This window comes from Gossypium hirsutum, chromosome D09, assembly GCF_007990345.1.
Source record: "Gossypium hirsutum isolate 1008001.06 chromosome D09, Gossypium_hirsutum_v2.1, whole genome shotgun sequence".
NCBI classification, from domain to species: Eukaryota; Viridiplantae; Streptophyta; class Magnoliopsida; order Malvales; family Malvaceae; genus Gossypium; species Gossypium hirsutum.
The window spans coordinates 40,258,384-40,281,678 of record NC_053445.1 but is presented as its reverse complement, the minus strand read 5'-3'; the positions used below and the strand labels follow the sequence as shown (position 1 = coordinate 40,281,678).

General features: G+C 32.2%; 1 protein-coding gene across 1 annotated transcript; it reads left to right on the top strand.

Annotated features, from left to right (window-relative positions):
- The first annotated feature begins 2,021 nt into the window (after positions 1-2,021).
- Positions 2,022-3,901, top strand: LOC107891414 (phospholipase A1-Igamma3, chloroplastic). The gene has a single exon (XM_016816217.2). The coding sequence runs from the start codon at positions 2,292-2,294 to the stop codon at positions 3,777-3,779; it is 1,488 nt and encodes a 495-aa protein (XP_016671706.2). The 5' UTR covers positions 2,022-2,291; the 3' UTR covers positions 3,780-3,901.
- Positions 3,902-23,295: the final 19,394 nt, after the last annotated feature.

Genomic DNA, 23,295 nt, shown 5'->3' with positions numbered 1-23,295 from the left:
CTAAAACATCATCTCTCCAAGCCTCTATCCCTCCACTTTATAATATTTCTCTCTCAATTTTCTTCCCCACTTGAGTGTTAAAAATTTCATCGCTAATAAAATTTTCAGTTTGAGGTATTCTTGAGTCATTGGTGATGCGATATCCCTCCGAAGTGCACACATTTCATATATCCTGCTGAAATGAGACCATTACCTCCAAAACCTATCTGTGGAAGTTGAGTTTCGAGGTTATTTTATTTTATATGGTCACGGGTGAAAGTCTATGTAAAGGTCTCAATCGATGACCGTTACGCAGTCATGGATCGGAGTATTACAAGGGAGCCAGTTGACGGTTGTTACGCGGGCACGAGGTCAAACATTTCAAATACCCAGAGATATTGCCTTATAAATACCATACAAAAGTTTGAGATAAATTTATCCATTTCCATGCGATCAGTATCTTTAACCTTCTTTTTTATCTAAAGATCAGCACCGCTGTAGACACAAGAGGACTCTTAGACGGGCAGTGGCTATGACGTTGGAGTAAAGGTGATACTCTTTTTGGGGCGACAACGGTTGTCGTTATTAAACAACCCATTAATAACTACAACCGCTGCTGTGCCGACCTGAGTTTGACCTCTACGTCGATAGAACATTCGCTTTCCGCCTAAGAGCCCTCTTATGTCCACCTCGATGTCAGCCTTCGAATAAAAATGAAATGTTAAAGATACCAACTGCCTAGAAATAGAGAAAAAAATTATGTTGATTATACCGAAAATCCCTCCATATTTTTCCTATGATTATAGCCTCAATCTTATGTATGATATATATAAGGCATCATTTGTTGGTATCCAAAAAGCTTGAACTCGTGACCGCATAATGATTGTCAATTAGTCCCCAATTATAGTCAAACCCGTGATCGCATCAGGGTTGCCGACTGAGACCTCTACTTAGACTTCGACCTGTGACCGTATCAAGTATTGCCACCTTGAAACCTGACTTTCATAGGATGAGTTCTGAGGCAATGATCCTATCCTGGCATGACATATGAAATGTATGTGTTCTGAGACGAGTTATCGCATTCCCAGCCTTTCAAATCTACCTATAAACTTTCATCCTAACCCTAACAAAATTTAAAAAAAAAAACCGAAGAGAGTGTGAAGTTAGATGCACTTTGTACACAGTTAACAAAAAAAACGCATCCAACTAAATATACTTTCCTACCATTTTTACAGAAAATGTGAAAATGCGTCTAGCTCTGATTAAAAAAAGTACATATACATCTAAATTAAGCCTAAAACTAATTCTAGTTAATTATAGAAATGAGGGAACAAAAGAGGCTTGTGGGGTTTGGCTGTGGGTGCGATTTTTCCCACAATGATAAACCTTTTCAATTTTAACGCAACCATGATTATTACAATTTGGGGCCATACGGAAAAGTGGAAAGGACATCTACACTGCCACTAAGGGGACTTTTTGCTCATGTTATTATGGTTTTCTAATAATTATAAAACTTTTCTATTTAATTATAAAAATATAATATCATTTTTAATATTAAATAAATAATAAAATATAAGCTGGGATGGTTATTTATTTTATCTTGTTGAAGTTGAAAGTTGAATCTTAGCTCTCAAAAATAGAATATATTTTATAACAAGTCTTATCTAAGAGAACCTAAAATACTTATTAATATGATGTCTTTATATTAAAATATTATTATCTGATAATGCTTTGCCTTTGGGTTCACAGCTTCCTTTTACCTGTCTGTCTAAACATGTGGAATACATGATATATAAAACCTTAGCATTAACGCTCTATCCTTGAGCATTAGCCCCATCTGTTCAGTGTGAAGAACATGAAATTTTATTTATTTGCGCGGCTAAACATCAATTAACATTTCTCATTAATAAGAAGCGCCATACTGGTAGTGGTAAGTGCATGTTGGGTGGAGACTGGTGGCATGCTTCAGCTAGTGGAATCGTGCATCGATTTCACATCAAACACGATTTTAATTCTTCTCTTTTTAAGATTTGTATTGCCCTTATACTATAGTCATCCCTTATCTTCTCCTTGAAAGTTGAGATTTTTCATCACCAATAATTTTCCTAGACAGCCACCCAGGGCTACATAAATATCGGTGAACACATCCTTTTCTCCTTTAGACATGTCACCCTCTACGGCCCCCGCCCTGGCACACAAAATACTCATACACCAACCCCATTTTCTCTTGCAGAGTCTCCCAACTGAATATATTCCACCACTTTTGGTAGCACTCATATAATTTTCACCCCAAAAGAGAAGAATCTAGTCTCATGGCTTCCCTGCATCTCCTCTCTCTAAACCACCCCAAATTCACCCTACATACTGCTTCTTTTCAATTAGGTCCCTTAAGAAAATACAAGTTGAATCAGAAAAGCAACAATCTTAGCTTCCAAAAGAGCATCAAATGTTCAACATCCTTATCAAGTTTAAGCCCAGAGGTAGAGGAGGAATGTTTGGTTTTAGAAGAAGAGGACAAGCGGCCACTTTCCGAAATCTGGAAGGAAATTCAAGGGTGCCACGACTGGGATGGGCTGCTGGACCCCATGAACTCCCATCTCCGCCGCGAAATCATCCGCTACGGTGAATTTGCTCAAGCATGCTACGACTCTTTCGACTTCGATCCTCACTCCAAGTACTGCGGTTCATGCAAATATCAAGGAGCCCGTTTCTTCGAAAAGCTTGGGATGGCCGACCGTGGCTACCAAATCAGCAGGTACCTTTACGCCACCTCCGACATTAACCTCCCAAACTTCTACCAGAAATCAAAGCTAAGCAGTGTGTGGAGCACCCATGCAAACTGGATGGGATACGTCGCCGTATGCACCGATGAAGACGAGATCAAACGGCTAGGAAGACGCGATATTGTTGTTTCTTGGAGAGGAACTGTTACGTATCTTGAATGGATTTATGATCTCAAGGACATCCTTCACTCACCAAATTTCACCAACGACCCTTCCATTAAAATGGAGTTAGGGTTTTATGACTTGTACACCAAGAAAGAGGACACTTGCAACTTTTGCTCCTTCTCGGCTCGTGAACAAGTTTTAGCTGAAATTAAAAGGCTTCTCGACTACTACGATGGTGAAGAGATTAGTATTACAATTACAGGGCATAGTCTTGGGGCAGCTTTGGCTATAATAACAGCTTATGATATTGCAGAGTTGGGAGTTAACATTGTAAATGATGGAAGGGTTACCCATAAAATACCGATTACAGTGTACTCTTTTGGCGGCCCTCGAGTGGGCAATCTTAAGTTCAAGGAACGGTGTGAAAAGCTAGGAGTTAAGGTACTTAGAGTGATAAATATTCACGATAAAGTACCGACAGTTCCGGGGATATTCGCCAATGAAAAGCTTCAATTTCAAAAGTATTTGGAAGAGACGGTATCTTTTCCATGGAGTTACGCACATGTCGGCGTTGAACTGACATTGGATCACACCCATAGCCCGTTTCTGAAACCCGCAAGCGACCTCGGTTGTGCACACAATCTCGAGGCTCATTTACACTTGCTTGACGGATACCATGGCAAGAGGGACATTGCGCTTGTTAACAAGGACAGCAACTTCTTGAAGAAAGAGTACGGGGTGCCACCGCACTGGCGCCAGGACGAGAACAAAGGGATGGTAAAAAACAACGACGGCCGTTGGGTTTTGCCGGAGCGGGCGAGAGTGGAGGCTGATCCACATGACATCTCCTACCACCTTAACAAAATACTAAAGATTGCTACCGGTTCTTCTCAACTCAAACAAGCACAATAATAAAGCTATCTTAACTAGTAATTAAATACCTAATTACCTTTCTCATTGTTAGTTGTTTTTCGTTTTTCTTTCTTTCTATAACTAATTTTTAATCTTATATGAATTACACCCAAGTTTACGTATTTAATTGATTGTAAACTAATACACATTATTTAAATTGTTAAACATAATTATAATTTATTAATTTATTTAAGAATTCAAATGCTATAATAATAAATTCAGTAATATACACATTAATATGCATATTAATTTATTAATATAAACATAATATAAAGTAATTTTTTATCTAATAAATATATATAAATCATAGAATAAGAGTTATTATAAATAATAAAAAAAGTTAAAATGGTAATATAACGAATAAAAAATAATATATATATATATATATATATTATGAGTTTAAAAGTTTATCAAGACTTCACATGCATTACATATTTCACTAATTATATATATATTTAATGATATCTTTTTATTCCATGAAATATAAAAGAATTAAAATATTTTATGATAAGATATTACTTGTCTTAATCTAATTGGTCAGTGTTAGTTTATCTAATCTATTTTTTATATTTATAACATTAGTTGATATAATTTTTAGTTGTTATTAATAATTAAGTAATATTACAGGAATATTATATAAAAAAATAATATATATAATCTATTCTAATTCAACTCAGTTGTATAATTTAAATGAATATCTTTTTATTTCATGAAATATAAAATAATTCAAATGCTTCATTATAATATATTTAATCGGTAAGTGATGATTTATCTAATCTATTTTTTTATATTTGTTAGATTAATTTATATGATTTTTAGTTGTTATTAGTAATTAATTAATTAACTAATATTAGAATAATGCTTTGAATAGGGTTTTTTTAGGGGCCGAAATAAATTTTTAATTTTTAATAATCTATATTTTATAATTTTTAAAGGATTAAAATTAAATTTTCATAATTTTAGGCGGCCAAAGTGCAAGTTTACTTGTATTAATTTAAAATTTTAAAATTTTCTAAATGGTCAAAATAATAATTTTTCATTTTAGAGGGGGTCAGGGCCCCTGCCAGCCCCTTAGATTCGCCTCTGCTTTGAATCCAATACTCTATTGTATAAAAATAAAAAATTATAATTGTTATAATTTTATTTGTTAACATTCAACTCAATTATATAGTTTGAATGAATAAAATATTTGTTATATGTCGAATCCTTTTTATTGAAATTGACTTTTTTATTTTAGAAAATGAAAATGGAGTCGCCACCAATCTTTTTTAGTTAGGTGTGATCAGATCACCTCAAGGCTTTGTCATTTTAATAAAATGTTAGATTTATTAAAATCATTTTCGGTCTACAAAAATCCAGGAAATGGGTTCGGGAGTCGGTTACGTACGAGGAAGGACTAGCACCCTCATAATGCTCAAAGTTGGTACCAATTTGATTACTTGATGTCTTAGTGTCGAGAGTTGAAAATTTGAAGAGAAATTGAAATACAATCCCTCTTTGCACGATGTTCTTTTTAATTAAAATCACTTAGTTAAATTAAAACTTATGTAAAAGGCCTTCTTATTTCGAGATAACCAAAACGAAAAGGTCATGTCCCGTAAGTTAGGGCACGACATCTCGAATCCTCGAAAATAAAATTGCTCATTATTTAATTATTATTTAAATCTCATGTGTTTTTAGTTTTAAAAAGGATGTTTGGTTATTTAGGTTCAAAGAGAAAATCAAACCCCATAAGTTACTTTTCGAATCTCTAAATAAAGAACGTTGCCTCGGTTTTAAAATTTCCCCTTTTATGCATCGAGTAAAAATGAATGCAACATTTAAAGCGATGTGCATTTAATTTATTTGGGCATAGTATGAAAATGGACGAATATATTTAAACATGATACATGACATAGGGATAGCAAAATAATTTAAACTAGCCATGTGGGTAAAACATCTATATTAGAATGATAAATAATAAATAAATACCATAATAATAATGTAACTATAATAATAAAAATATTAATAGCAATAGTATCACTATCATAATATCAAAGTAAATAAATAAATGAAAATATGTAATAACCACCTAAAAATGCACAAAAAGGAATATAAACAACATAAATTTTAAGTGCTAAAATAAAAAAAGTAATTAAAGGGGTAAAATTAAATAAATGAATGATTAAATTGAAATTTAAAGTAATAGGGACCAAATGGGTGATTATCCCAAACCCAGTACATGTGCTGTTTCCAGGAGTAACTAATGGTCAGAGGACCAAAATGAAAATAAAATAAAATTAAATGGTAAATTTAAAAGAGAAAAGAAAAATTAAATCAAGACTATATCAAACATGCTCAAAAGCGGGAGGACCTGGGCAACAATTATCCCACCCCTTTAAGGACCTTTCGATTCTCGGTCCTCCTCTGACGTGGCCCTTCGGCGAATTCCCAAGGATTCGACGGCCTTTCAAGCCAGAGGGGACATCGACAAGGGCGACAAAGGTAAAAAAAGTGATTCGTATTTTATTTATTATTTTTTTATATGTATACGCTAAAAAAATACCTTTTTAAGACCTAAAATTTTTTATATCTTTTTGCTCTTCTCTTCTCTTTATTACAATTTGTTTATTCGCCTTTTATAGCTGATTGATTACAAATATTTGTTTTTGTTTTTATTTTTCTGGTTCTGGTTCTGTTTTTTGTTTTTGTGTTTTTCTTTCTTCTTTGCAAGTTGCGATGGTAGTCAACAACGATAGGAGTCACACTCCTGCCATTTTGGTGAAACGATGGCAAGGGAGAAAGTCCTCGGGCGACGCATCCGCTGACGTGGCCAGGAGCAGTGGCTTATAGGGGATCTAGGGTTTTTTTATTTTCTGAAAAAAGTTTAGGTTGTGGGCTTGAGCTTGTGTAATATTGGGTTTGGGTTTGTAATATGAGTTAAGGTAAATTGGGCTTTATTTATTTTGTTTTTGTTAGGGTTTATTTATATGTATTGGGCCGGGCAAAATTGGGCTATTACATTATATTTATCGTATCATTTGATATGATGTCCAAGCTATAAGGTGTCTTATTCGTTACTAGAGCAACTACGATTAATCTACAACCAATTTATACCATTAAATGATTAATTCCAATTAATACATACATACATACCATTAATGTTAACCCGATATCAAATTAGGACTAAATTGTAACATTTACAAAATTTTAAGTTGACGTCACGACGACAAGGGTTTCCTCATCACAACGTATCATACTGACTAGGTCTCGTCTCAATGACCCATGCTCGATGTCGCGTCGTGGCATGGTGACCTGATCTCGTCGCGACGACATACGCTTAACGTTGCGACGTGACAAGCTATTTCTACAAAATGTTAATGAATAGTAACCTGCAATTTCCAACCAATCGCAATACATACGCTTCATAATTTCAGGAAAAATATGCAATCCTCAAGGCTCAATTCAAGAACTACAACACCTTTCTCAACAATGTACCAATGCTATATCACCCATAAGTTAACCAACTAGTATAATTCATTCAAAACCTTACATACATACCTATTCACCAAAGTCATTGACAATTGCAGCATATCATACCATTTTATACCATATTTTGAATCCATTTACATATTATATTAACCAAGTTTATACATCAACCTTCTAAATCAAAAGTGTAGATAGACATAGTTTTGTACCAAAATTTGACTCAACCTAGGTACATGCCATACTTAAAACAAAATGGGATTTATACAAGTTTTACTGAGGTGAGGATTGCTTTTGAGATGCTACTTTACCTGCGCACTGACCGTTATCGTGCATGCACGTAAAAACAAACAATTTTAAAGGTATGGTTTTAACTGTAAGTAGACAGTGTCAGTTGCAATATTTGTAGTGTCCAATGAAACACCGAAGTATACCAAAGGGTCAAACCAAAAGGAGTCGATGATTAAGCAATTCCTAAACTATAAACATACAAGTAAAGGAGTCTAGCTAATGTAGGTACTATATTTCGTCAAGCCATTCACTAGTTGAATTACACTAATTAATTACCTAAAACTATAACGAAAGGCTAAATTGTAAATAAAACAAAATGTAAAAACTAGCTAATGTGAAGTGTGTTGTGCCCCCTCTCTTTCCAGCCAAACTTTGGCCTTTTTTTAGCAGGCATCAAACCATATATTTGTTGACCAAAATACCCCTCAACGTGTGTTTTTAATCGGTATTGAAGTTGGACAATGATTGCCCCTGTAATCATTTTTTGTCTCCTCTCATCAAGGGTATCGCGATACCCACATCAGTCTTGACTTGGGGGAATCCTTAGGAGTTGGGTATTGCAATACCCATAGTTAGTATCGCGATACCACTATAGTTGGTCTCGATCCTCTTCAATTCAGCACTGCTAAGGTATCACAACTTTCAGGCTTTGATATTGCGATACCCCCTTCTAGGTGATGTTTTCACTCACGTTCGGGCCTCCGATGACTCTCTACAACACTCAATCAATTGTTAGGTCTCCTATGCCACATTTGGCCATTTCGAGTATCAAAAGTGGCACAAAACGCACTATTTCACTTATTGAGGAAAAGAATGAAAACGAAGTAAAAACACGACAAAAACATATAAATTTCTAAGAAAAAAGCTCTTTAAGCGTAACGGGAAGCCTAATTTGACATATCAAATTACAAAGGATCACGCATAGAGAAAACAAATCATACGCTGAGCAATTACACTCAATGGTATTTCTATGATTCAAGCCAAAGTAAGAAAATGAAAGCTAATGCATACATTCCATACAATCTCAATTTATAACCTAATCTCATGCAATTTCATACTAAAACACTTTTATTAATGTATAGACAAGTATATCATCAACTTGCAACCAAATCATATACATAATCATACTAAAATTTCATGAATACATAACTTGCATATATCAATCTTCATAACAATTCACTATATATGTACCTAATTTACCTTATCACATTTATATCACATAGTACCAATACATTTCATATTGTCTTATATAGGCATATGTATATTCAATTTCATAACAGTAATTAACCATTTTTAAGCCTATTATCTCATTCATATTCAATCGGCCCCCAAGGCTCGTTCTCAAATTGTCTGTACAATCATTCGTATGCTATCATATTTCACAACTCAATATAATTTCATTTTATATATCATTTAACCAATTCAAGTCTTTATAACCCTATTAATCAGACACAGACTTGGAACAAATACACGGATTTGTAACCCTGGGTTGCCCGACAATGATGACACCATACATGTACATACTACCATCCCGGGTTGCCTGAAAACGATGACTCTATGTGTACAATATACAACCCGTTGTTGCTTAGTGACGATGGTTCTCAATCAACAATCTGACCCTATGTCATGCCAACTATATCCAACTCGGTCCAAATAGCTAATAGGGTAACCAAATTTCTAATTCAATATAAACAGTTCAAATTATACTTTATCGTATCCAATTAATCATCAATTAATCATATAATTTAGCATGCTACATCTTAATTTCATACCAATTACCATATATCAATCAAATCATACAATTTTATATTCTATTTAATTTAGTCTCTGTCTCGATAATCAATCTCAACCAAAGCAATTCAATTTAAAAAGACAATAAAAACTCACTTCAATAATATGAAATGCAAAACAACATGAATATCCAATACTTAAATCGGTCTTGAATCATAGAAATACAAACTGGATTTCTAAGTTACTTGTCGATGACTTTCGATTTTCTTTTCCCTCTCGATGGTTCCGTATCAACATTAGCTAAATAAAATAAAAAAAACATATAATACTATTAAATTATATTCAAATCAAAACCAATTAAATACCAAACATATTTTACAATTTATTCAAATTAGTCCCTAAACTGGAGACAACATATCTTTCAATCTAAAGCTTTGAATTGAAATCTAATTTCACAATTAATCATTAAGGAGCTCCTATTTTCTATTCCTACTAGAAATTCATGATAGTTTTACATTTTATTCAATTTGGTCCCTAATATATAAAACTAACAATTAAGCTTTACAATTTAGTCCTTTTCTTAATCTAAGCTTAACTTCTAGCAATTTTACATCAATTCCATCTAATTCTCAACAATGATATCTTTCTAAAACTCTAATATTTTTGCAAATAACTACACGAGCTAGCTAAATCAAACTCTCATGATTCAATTTTCATAAAAATCAAAGTAAAATCGGTTAAGGACCTGCTTGAATTAAGGGTCGAATACTTAAAAAAAAAACTAGCTATGGCATCCTCCTCCTTGGTTTCTTTGTTTCGGCCAGTTGTAGAAGATGATTTTTCATCTCTCCTTCCACTAATTTTCCTTTTATACTAAGGTTAATTTGCTAATTAACTTAATTAATCATGTCTTCACCTTAATTAATCACAATTTTCTTAATTAATTAATTAATTAATTAACATCATTATCATCCACTAATTCTCACTTAGGCATGGTCTAATTGTTGTTTTGAACCTTTGGCTAACTGCAATTTAAGTCCCCAAGGCAATTCCTAAATAAAAATCTATGGCGATTTGAGTTTACAATTTAATTGACTATCTAAAATTTAATTCATCTATATAATAACTCCGTAAATATCCTTATTTAATATTTACAGACTCTGTTTGCAGAAATGGGATCCCAAAACTGTAATTTTTGACACCACTAAAAATCAGGTTGTTACATTATCGACTAATATTGCAATTAAATAAAATTATTATTTTTAGTTATAAAATAAATTATTCACATTTGTCCTTGTAAACCTCTTTTTATACTAATTTTTTTGTGTTTTTGTCATGTAATAATAGAATTAATATTGGTTTAAATAAAAAATAGTTTAAAATAATAAGATAATATTGATTATTGATTAAATTGAATAATTTGGATCATAATGAAAGTGTAATTGAAGATAGATTACTTGGACACTTATTATGAGTTTGAACAAAGGCAAAAGAACAACTATGTATTCAAAATGTATATAAAAAGATTAAATTCCAAAAAAAAAAAAAGTTTAAAATTTTTTTGAGAATTGAAAGTATAGTTTAATTTAATTTGTATGTGTAACTAATAATAGATAACTAAATTAAACTTTTAAATCTTATTCAAAACTTATGTAATTTGATGATAATATTTTTCTAATTTGATAATAGCTTAGTTTCACTATTGAAATGAAATCATCTAATCATTCAAGAATCATTTACGTTTTGTCCTTCAACAATGCTCACTTGCTAGAATTAGAGACTGTTTTAGTACATGTTTACAAATAAATCATCTTTCAAATAACGATAAATAAATTGAGAATCATCATTTAGTTACTGAAGATTACTTCTTTTTTCAAGTAAAAATGAATTATCTCCAGCAGTCTATTCATATGTAAGTAATGATAAGAGCAAATTAATTTGATTAATAAACAAATAAGTATTTAGTTGAATAAAAAAATTGGATAAATTAAGATTTGAAATTGAGATTCATGATTTTTCCTTATCTCTTAGTCAAGATTTTTTCCATTCAAATACAGTTTAAATATTTCACCATCTACCACTTCTCTTTTTTCCTTTTTACTCTAGTTTGGTGGGTGCATACTCTAAATTCTCAAGTCCTTCTGATTACAACATCACACAATGGTCACTCACTCATTCAGCCATTTTATGATGATAATGCATGAAAGGGAAAGTAGGACCTAATTTTAGTGTAGGCGTGAGAAGTGACTGTAATAAGCTTTTCATGTACAATGCTCCACCAATCAATATATACTTTGTTGCTCTGGTCCTTACCTTCATTTGTTGTTTTCTATCGCTAGGTAGCTCGTAATGTGCCAAAATTTTAATTCTTGGTGTCTTTCATAAAGGCGCATCATCTATGCGTGGTAGTCTCCATCGGCATAATTAGACTGTACCTTATATTCGAGCATGCTTTTGCCCCTATTGCTGAATTTTAATGAATGAGTAGAGCTTTGAAAGGGAATATGCTTTTGCGTATCTGTTTTAACTACGTATCCTTAAATTTCAATAAATCGGTACCATATTATAAAATAAAAAAAATTCTTTCGTGATATTTTTTTGGCTCTATTTTAAGTATTAAATTGTTAACTTACAGACATATGAAAAGAAAGCACGACAATCATAAACTTAAATAAAACCCAAAAAACTTAATAATAAATAATTTATGAAAGAGCTGTTGTAATCCACAAGTGATCTGAAAGTTGAATGTTGGGACGACTTTTAACTAAAGAAAACTCTTCAAATATAAACTCTTGTTTGTGTTCCTCCCAACTCTCTCCTTTCCTTCTAAACTTTATACAAGGCTTTCTTAGGCCAAAACCATGAGCTAGAGTGAAACGACCAAAAATGCCCTCGCTGAAAACAAATTACAAAACAATATAAAATGCTGATTAGGAGAAGGTTGCGTCACAAGAAAGCTAAGTTGCGCTCTTTCTGGCTTGCCTCATGTTTCTTCAATTTTTCATCTTTTCTTTGTTGTGGTCTTCTGAGTCCACTTTTCTTCTCTCGACTCAATATAATTTCCTACGAAAGTGTGACAGCTCATACTCGACCCGATCGTCCGGTCTAAATTATAAGGTGTCACGTTCATTGTCCGAGCAACTACAATTAACAATCCGGTTCACCACATTAAACATTTAATTATAAGTAAAACAAGTATATAAAATGATACATAATCATTTTCGGGTCTTATACGAGCTTACAAAAGCTCTTTTGCTAACCCGAGGTCAAAATAGGACCAAATTGTAAGGATTTCAAAGTTTTGAGTTTACGTCGCGACATAGGCAAGCCTAACCTTGAGGGTTGTTTGAGAGTGCAGCCGTCCAAGGCCCAGGGTTGGAAGGGGCCCAAAAAAATATTTTTTTCAACTTTTAATGTGGGAAAAAATTTCAGACTAAAATAAATTAATTAAATGCCTAGGACTTTTAACTTTTCACCATAAATGCTTCATCTCATAGGGCCCCAAAAATTTTTCAGTTTTTATTGTATTATATTTTATATTTTTAAAAGAGACCCAATTTATTGTTTTGTCTAAGGCCCTAAAAATGTCAAGAACGGGCCTGGACATAGGGAGTTTCTTGTCACAACACAACTCTCTATCTTGTGCTCATCGTGACCTCGAATAAACATTGTCGTGACATGATTCTTTGGTGTTAAGTTAGCTTTATTTGATATTTTTATGTAACAAATAAAAATGTTTTTAAATTAAAGTTTGTTTTTAGAACAAAGAATTAATAAAGTTCAAAGTATAAATATTATTTCAAGACTTCTAAACATCTTAGAAAATGTTTTGAACACTTAGAATATTTTGGACAAAGTTCAAAATCAATTTTAAATACTTGAACTTGATTGAAACAATCTTAAATCAATTGAAAAACTGCTCCTACAAAAAAGTACCGGTATTTTTCAAAATGTATCGGTACCAATATGATTTTTATCGATACCAAAATTGCTCTCTAACTTGAATAAAAAAAATTGAACAAAAACAATAAGTATCGATACTTTTAAAATTATATTGATACCACTTTTGCATTATGTTTTTATGATCTTTCAAAAATTTACAAAAAGTATTGATACTCATTAAAAATATACCAATACCTTCTATCAAGTATCGATAAATCATCTTTGATATCGTTGGAAACTAACTTTAACTGTAATTGAATCAGGAATTAAATGCTACTAGTATCGATACTCGTAGAAAAAGCATCAATACTTTTTGTTGTAAGTGAATTTAATGATCGGTATTTTATCCCCAACGGCTCTATTTATTTTCTTAACAACTACAACACCTGGAAATGAATTGGAGGGTATAAATATCAACTTCTAAAGGTCCTACAACAATAAGAGAGAATATTCAAGCTTAAAGATCAATCAAAACAACATTTGTGCCAAATATTTCAATACTTTTCTTTCATACACTTGTGAGCTTTATTTCCATTCTATTTCCTCAAGTATTTTTCATTGTAATTGAGCTTAATTTACAAGCACGCCAATCTTGTAAGGATTATTTCTTTGCTTGTTTCTTTGTATTTCTTTAAGAGAGTTTGTGTCTTAAGATTTGGGTAGAAACCTTAAGAAAGTTTGTAAGGTCAAACTTGGTCTACAAAGGTTATCAAATTAGTGAATTTGGGAAAATCCTTAGTAGTGGAAAACTAAGGTAGTGAAGTAGGCAATTGGGGTCGAACCACTCTAATTTTTTGTGTCAAAGTTTTCTATCCTCTCTCTCTAGCTTTCACAAATTTTTTAAAAACCAATTCACCCCCTCTTGGCAATTTCGGTTTGATTATTTGAGCTAACATTTGGTTACACCTCATCGCAATGTTGAGAGTAGGTCATCGCGACGTGACTCACTATTTTCGGAAAGGATCAGTTTGAAACAAGTTTAAAAGACTTGTAATAACATATAGCACTACAATTCACAACCAAAACTCATTTGTGTAAACTTGTACAGTCACTTTATAACACTCCTTCAACAAGGAAAAAACAAATTATTATAACAGGCTCGCCAAGCATATGCTGGTGTTAACCCGTTGGATACCCAATATAGCTGGCCATATCCGATACTTAATACAGCTTACGAGCTCTCTGTTAGTAGTATCAACTCGCGTCAAAGAAAATTAAAGGTAGTTTATTGTTGTTGTCTTTTATTATCGCTTTTTATTCTAATCTAACATTCATTTCTTCTTTCTATTCGTAAATTCCACCCCTGGAATTGAAAGTTACAAAAACTATTTCAAAACTTACTTATCAATTTTTATTTTTTATTTTTTATTTTATTTCAGTATGATTAGCATCTTCCCAGATCTCAATTTGATGGCTATTAAAACATAAAACATTATCCCACATTGCGGGATTATATCAGCATACAAGCATTCATTCATCCGCCATAGGTCATTTAACTATAAAATTTTTTAAATTGATCACCCAATCAATCGAGATTCGTTTTTGAGTTCATTTCCGTTAATTGTACTAATGATGTGGAAGCTGACAACTGGTATAATAATAAATTGAGCCTTCGACTTTTACATATTATATCGATTAATTAGTCATAATTTTAAAAAATTAAATCTTAAAATTTAAAAATGGTCTCAATTTGATCTTAATTATAAAAAAATAAAAAAAGTAATAAATTTAATATATAAATAATGACCTACGGTGTACTTTACTCTTATAAAATATCAATCAAATATTAATGCATGAAAGAAAATTATGCAATATGAAATGAAGCCACTTTTAGGGTGAAGTTTGATTTATGGTTGTTTTCCCCCTAAATGGGTGTAACATGTTTTCTATGGGTTGGTTCAAAAATGTGTTCTCTACATGTGGCGTGGAACTACGAAAAGCAACTCTCTTTGTTTTTTTTTTATTAGGAAAAACTAGCTTGCTTTTTTTTTTTTTGTTGTTAATCTCATATGTAATATAATAATCATGTTGTAGCATATAAAGGGTTTTTTCTTAAAATATTATTTACTAAAATAGTATGAAAGGTACAATTATTTGGGGTGTTACATGCCATGTGTGACACTACTCTAAAACACATCAAAGAGAAGAAAAAAGTTGGTGTGGCACAAACAGTGGACAAACCCAACTGCATTGGGATATTTGTTAGTTAGGTCCCTCAGTTTTTGAAACTTTGATTTAATTTAGTTTACATCTTATATGGTTTTGTTCATTATTAATGACTTTGAATGTATATGGTCAAGATTCAATTTATTCTAAAATAATTTTATGTGTCCATTTACACGTCTCTTAATTTTACAATAATTTTCTAAAATTCCATCTTCCATAATTAAAATTCATATTAACATACAAATTGAAAATTAATTAAAATTACTAAGTGAATGAAATTTTTAATAGAAGTATTAGATTATTTTATCCAAAATATTCGGACTAATTATTTTATTTTTAAATGGAAAAAACAAAATACTAATTTTTACTAAAATGGGTGAAAATTAGTATACAGTGGAAGCTGCAATTCAATAATTTTAGTAACAATTGCGACTTCATGATTATCTATCTATAACTTAACACCTCAAATATTTGCAATCCATAAATATATTTATAAACTCATCACCTGAAATATGCAGAAATCAGTCTACCCGTACAAAAACCGTGGTTTATTTTCAGAAATCTTTGCTCATTCAAACTGTGGAATTAAGGAAGATTATTCCTTGCCCTTGTTGCCCTCTTTCTAGAATTTCCAACTTACACTTTGAACTCCTTGAATTCAACGGAATGAATGTCTGTTTTGCGTAAAAGAAATTTTGTTTTTGTTTTTTTAATCTCACTCCCAACCAAAACACCTCTTTCAATTCTTATATTTTAATTCAAAATCAAAACGGTGTACACCAAACACCTGGTGTGTGTGTGTGTTTTTTTTTTATTTAAAATAAGTGGGTAGAAAATAGAACGAAGAGTGTTTGACCCCTTGGGTTGTACGAAGTTACCCAATATGCAAATCGTAAATGAATTCCATTTCCATGCTTTTATCTTATTAAACTAATCACCCTTTACGTATATTACTAACAACTTTGAATATGTAAAACCTTCTTTCTTATTCTCATTTGCATTCTTCAAACTGATCAAAAAACACTAAAGAAAGCAGTGCTTTGGGTCACATGTTTCCTTCACACCTTCGTTTGAAAATTCTTGCAGTATGGCCAGGTCAACACACACACCAACGGCTGCCCAAGTCAAATAAAACAACAATATTATATATATACACATATATAAGCAAGCAGAACTGATACGAGTCACAAAAGCCCAAATTTTTGAAGGCGAGGCTCAATAAGCAAATTCCCAGCCCAATCAAGAAATCCATCCATACTTAGTTGAAAATCGGCCAAATTGTCAAAGTGGCCCAAGTTGTAAAGTTTTATTTTTATTTATTTATTTATTTATTTTACTTAGTTTAAATTTTTATATTCAGTCCAAGAGTCCCAAATAAAAGACCCTTGGCCGAATTTCCATATTAAAATAATTAGGAGTTTTTTTTTAGTTTTAGTTTTAGTGTTCTAATTAAATTAGGAAAACATTTGAAAGGCCTATTTATATGGCTTGGCCAGCCACCCTACATTACATTACAATTACATTGAAAATTTCAGATTTGATTTGAGTGAAAATTCTCTTTGAGTTCTTCAAGGATTTTCTCTTGAGTTTTCTTTAGAAGTTGTTTTAACAATCTTTTTGATTGTGGGAGCCATCTTCAACCTTCTTCTTGCCATTGATATTCTTTGGAGGGGAGATTAGAGCCGTTTGAAGGGAGTTATGAGATCTTTCGAGATTTCAAGGCTTCTTAGGACTTATCTTTTAATTTCTTACTGTCAATTCTTTCTTTATTTCTACTTGTGCTGAATCATTATCTAATCTATTTTCTGTTCTTATTGTGTTTTCAGCCTTTTTCTATCTTAAGGAATCAGCCCAAAAATCCCCAATTTCTAGGGTTTTTCCATACTCTTTTTGGGTGAAATTAGATTGTCGAAATTTGGGGAAAACTATCTTGGTGTTCAATTGGGCAGAATCACAATCTCCTTGAGGGTTTCAAGAACCCTAACACTTATTTCTATTGTCAATTTGATTCTTTGCTGATTTGGAGATTTTATTTCAGATCTGAAAATTCAAAAATCTAATCTTTTAATTTTCTGTTTCGTTTCAGATCTAATTGTTTAGGGTTTTCGTAGGAGTTTCTCGTGATTTGGCAACTCGATCTTGGTCCGCGCGCAACCCCGTATCATTTGGTATCAGATTTTGGGCGTTTTGGGTGTTCTTGGTTGATTTCTAAACTGATCTCAATATTTTAAAGCAAAAACAGCAGTTTTACCCAGAAAAATCTTTCAAAAAAATTTTATTTGAGTGGGTAAACGTTGTCAAATTGATCTGAAATTTTACATACATATTTGTGGCACTGTGATTGAATATAAAAAATTTATTCCTGCAAAAAAATCAGTCAAAAAAGTCAAAAAATTGAAAAAAAGACGAAATCCAATAAAAATTTAAAAAAAATTCAGCGGGTTGAGTTTGGTGCCCAAACTTTCCAGATCAAAAATTAAATATTTAAGGACATTCGAGATTTAATTTTGTGATTTTTTGAGATCGGGAACACCTCAAACGAAGTTGTCAAGTTACTCCACAGTTTTTCGGGTTTTCTGTTTTCAGCAATTTTTATTGATTCTTAGCTGTAGGTTTTCATTTGTTTGCTTTTTATTATCCTTTTAAAATATCTAACACCTTCTTGTTTCTTGTGTTAGTAGGATTTAAACGTGTGCACAATCCTTCCTCGGTGCAACACGAATCACTTGGTGTCTCGTCAGTTTTTGGCATCCTAGTGCAAATTAGGATTCTTTGGTAGTTTGGTTCACACTCTCTAATTGGTTGATATAAACTCTGATAAAGAACTCACAAGATTGAATTCGACCTCATTGAGAATTTGATTTTTCTTTTTGAGTGATTAATGGTGAGGTTTGCTAACTTTTATTTTTGAGTGTTGAGTGTTTATTTTTTACAGGTTTTGAAGATGTCTAAAGGTGATAATAATGATGCACTTATGAAAGTCCAACAACAGTTAGACAGACATACTGCTGCAATCACACAAATAAATGCTACACTTCAAGCATTGAATACTCCTTTGAATGAGGTACGAGTGAATCAAAAACATCAATATCGAGATCCAATTAAGGAAGATAGGGATAACCAGCCCCATAGGTGCAACCCTCAACGTGTCCCTAGAATGGATGATGATTGTCATGATCATGGACAATCATCTTTGGCAAAACCAAAGAGCGAGCAGCAACGAGAACATCTCTTTCATACTCGCTGCCACGTACAAGGTAAGCTTTGTAGAGTTATTATTGATGGTGAAAGTTGCTCGAACATAGCCAGCACGACGATGGTGGAAAAGCTTTGCTTAACCACTACCAAGCATCCACAACCTTATCAACTACAAGAGCTTAGCAACGAAGGCCAATTTAGGGTCACTCAACAAGTGCGCATCGCCTTTTCTATCGGTAAGTATCAAGACGAAGTTGTGTGCGACGTAATGCCTATTCAAGCCTGCCATTTGTTGCTAGGAGAACCGTGGCAACTGGATCGAAAAGTCACTCACGATGGTCGTACCAATAGGTATTCTTTCAAGCATCAAGGAAAGAAACTCACCTTAGTGCCGCTCACTCTGGAACAAGTCCATGAGGACCAAATCAAACTGAAAAATTCTGTTAAAACAAGTGAGAAAAAAGAAAAAGAGAATGAAAAAGAGCAAAAAGAGATTGAGAGTGAAAAGGAATGTGAAACAGAAAAGAAAATTGAAAAAGAAGTTGAAGAAAGAAGAGAAAATGAGTTAGAAAAAGAAACAAAAGAAAAAGACGAGGAAAGGCTAGTGAGGAATGTTTCCACTAACCAAGATATGAATTTTCTTGTGTTGCTACTTTTCAGGTTCCCGAAAGATCGAAAGATAACTTTCAACTTCAATACCTCTCAAATGAAATACGCTTTCATACGATCAACTTAGGCAAAGATGAAATCACACTACATGATCCCGAAGGTAAGCGAGGTAAGGAAATTTTAGAAACCGAGTCCAGTGCAGATTTGAAAATTATTAATAAAACTTTTGGTGACTTAGTTCTTAAAAGATCCCCTCATTTTGATCCGATTAATTGTTACTCTTCGATTGTGGTTGATAAAGTCATTACAAAAAGAAGCGTGATTTGTTATTCTCTTGATTTACCTTGTGTAAAATCCTCAAATTTGTCCAAATCTGTTTTGGAGAATAAGGTAACGAAATTTTCCAAATTTGTTTTCAATTTATATTCGTGCCTTAAACAGTTTATGTGGTTGTACATGAAGTTTGAGTTCCATTTGACAAAGGTTAACTCAACAACGGAGATTCGACTACACTATGCCCCCGATGAGCGAAGGTTTGTTTTAAATGAAAAAGGTAAAATCGACCCTTATTCTTCTGCTTATCGAGGTAAGATGCTTGAAACCTTTGAAACACTTTTGTACTCCTCGGATAGTGATAAAGATCGTGTTGATGAACACTTAGATCGAAACGTGCTTGACTGTCCTATTTTATTTATTGATGATCTATCTGTTTTGATGGTTGATAAAAAGATTCTTGTTTTTGATAATGCATGTGTGAGTGAATCTATAGACCGTCGATTAATGCATGGTATGATTATGCAACTCTGTGAACCATGTGAATCTTTTCAAATACCTACTTGTGACGATTATGTTTACCATTTGATTTATTACTCGCAATTTATTCATGGTTTGTGGGAACAATGTGAGACGACTGAATGCCTTAAAACATGTCCATCTTTGTTTCAAATATTTGACGAGGCAGTGGTGAGTAAATTAGATTGTTTGCATGGTAATCTGAATCTGTCCATTCACATGCGTTATACCTGTTCTATTATGCTTATAATTGGACTACAAGCTTGTTTGTGTTGCTATTTACTATTTCATGGCTATTCTTTTCAGTGGACTCAATTGCCATTACTCCCGTTCGATAGAGGAAAGTCGAGTTCATTTGATTTTTCAGATTCGAGGACGAATCTTTTTGAGGAATGGGGGAATGATACGAGTCACAAAAGCCCAAATTCTTGAAGGCGAGGCCCAATAAGCAAATTCCCAGCCCAATCAAGAAATCCATCCATACTTAGTTGAAAATCAGGCCAAATTGTCAAAGTGGCCCAAGTTGTAAAGTTTTATTTTTATTTATTTATTTATTTATTTTACTTAGTTTAAATTTTTATATTCAGTCCAAGAGTCCCAAATAAAAGACCCTTGGCCGAATTTCCATATTAAAATAATTAGGAGTTTTTTTTTTTTAGTTTTAGTTTTAGTGTTCTAATTAAATTAGGAAAACATTTGAAAGGCCTATTTATATGGCTTGGCCAGCCACCCTACATTACATTACAATTACATTGAAAATTTCAGATTTGATTTGAGTGAAAATTCTCTTTGAGTTCTTCAAGGATTTTCTCTTGAGTTTTCTTTAGAAGTTGTTTTAACAATCTTTTTGATTGTGGGAGCCATCTTCAACCTTCTTGCCATTGATATTCTTTGGAGGGGAGATTAGAGCCGTTTGAAGGGAGTTGTGAGATCTTTCGAGATTTCAAGGCTTCTTAGGACTTATCTTTTAATTTCTTACTGTCAATTCTTTCTTTATTTCTACTTGTGCTGAATCATTATCTAATCTATTTTCTGTTCTTATGTGTTTTCAGCCTTTTTCTATCTTAAGGAATCAGCCCAAAAATCCCCAATTTCTAGGGTTTTTCCATACTCTTTTTGGGTGAAATTAGATTGTCGAAATTTGGGGAAAACTATCTTGGTGTTCAATTGGGCAGAATCACAATCTCCTTGAGGGTTTCAAGAACCCTAACACTTATTTCTATTCTCAATTTGATTCTTTGCTGATTTGGGGATTTTATTTCAGATCTGAAAATTCAAAAATCTAATCTTTTAATTTTCTGTTTCGTTTCAGATCTAATTGTTTAGGGTTTTCGTAGGAGTTTCCCGTGACTTGGCAACTCGATCTTGGTCCGCGCGCAACCCCGTATCAAGAACACAACATTCAAATCCAAACCAATTACTCCTAATCGGACGAGTAAGTAGCCAAAGTTGTTCATACAAATGGGGTTCCTCAAACAAACAAGTGTCTTCAACATTTCACTTTTATTCATCCTTTTCTTCATTTCATCTACTGCTGCCATAAGACCTACGCAGTGGCAAGGAGAGCAACTATTCAGGAAAATCGTGCCTGATCATTTTGAGACACTGCAGAGGGGACCGGTGCCACCATCTGGTGGTTCTCCTTGCACTAACATCCCTGGTGGATCGGGCACTTGCCTTGTTAATGAAATCAACGTTGCCGCCATCTCCTTCATTCACCGCCCGTGTTTCCTGCCGTCCATGTTATAAAAGCTACGGGTACTACTTCCATGGGAGAATAATCATGTCACCAACTAGACTATAAAGAAAAACAAAGCAACATTCATCCATTTTTTCATTTTTATTCTGTGAAGCAGCAGAGTTTCATACGCTAAAATTACCCGAAACTGTAACTAAACTAGTGTACCATGATGTCTTAAATCTTCTCTTTCTCTTTTTGCAGTGCATCTTGTGAGCTTTACAATCAATTTTTTTTAAGAGAAATGATGGTATAAAACTATGATTCTACGTCATTTTATCTCTTTTCAATAATAGAATGACAAGTTAAATTTTTACTCCTGATTTTTAGCATTTTTAGTTAGATTTAAATTTTGTTAAGAGGAAAGAGCTGAAAATTATGAGAAAAAATCTGATTTGTTATTATCTTATTTAAAAATAATAAAGATAATGTGGAATCACATTTTTATACCATTACTTCTCATTTTTTAATTGCTTGCTACTCTGCAAATTATAAGCATACTTTTCATTATCGATTAAGAAAAGCAACATTCTTATTCTTAAGCAAAGAAAAATCTTTCCTCTTTAGTTTCTTTTCTATTAATTGGGTTAATTGTGTTTATTAATGAAGATAGATTTAATTAATTACGTCAATTGAACTCAAGTTGTGATTTATTGGTCGGTGTTCACATTCTCCAAAAATAATAATTTATAATATAAAAATATTTGAAAAACTACTTTATTCAATAATCATCCATATAATAATTATACAACATACAAAATATTATAATTACTTAAATTTTGTAATTTTGTAAAATAAAATTTCCGTTTGAATCTTTAACCACTTCAATAAATCTTCATCCCTGCATTAAAAAAATATCAAACATTATTTTTGTATTAAATCATTTTAACAATTAATTTGGTAACAATGTTTAAGAATTACTTAGAATATATATTTTAATTTAATTAAAATATTTGAATAAATAAATATATAAATAAAACTATTTTCAGAAAATGGAATACAAGTTTTTCTATTAAAATATAAAATATTTATATAAAAATATCTATATTATTATTTAAATCTCTAATTGAATTGGTGTCATAACTTGACCAAACACCAACTCGATTAGAAAAATTACTTTAATGTCATTTCGTATTTAAAAGAAGTTATATTATTCGAGGGTGATGGCAATTGAATCCATGCCAGTTGCATTAGTAAAACTTTAAATTTATTATTCAACTAAAATTTTGTTTTTATATTTTTTTACATTTCAATTTTATTAGGCACAGTTTACTACTTCCATCAATTATATATATCTATACTATTACTTAAGCCCCTAATTGAGTTGATGTTATGAGTCAATTGGGCACTAACTCGATTACGAAAATTACTAAAATGTCCTTTCATATTTAAAATAAATTATTTTATTTAAGAATAATTTTACCTTTTTTATTTAAATAATTAAAAAAACATGCATATGATGGGATTTGAACCCATACCAGTTGGGTTAGTAAAACCTTAATAGCGTGTTTGGTTTAGGGTAATAACTTGCGTTAAATCATCGATTTAGTGGAATCCACTAACTCCTTTGCTTGGTTCAAAATA

Coding starts and splice junctions, on each gene's coding strand:
- LOC107891414 (XM_016816217.2), top strand. CDS start 2,292: ATGGCTTCCCTGCATCTCCTCTCTCTAAACCACCCCAAATTCACCCTA.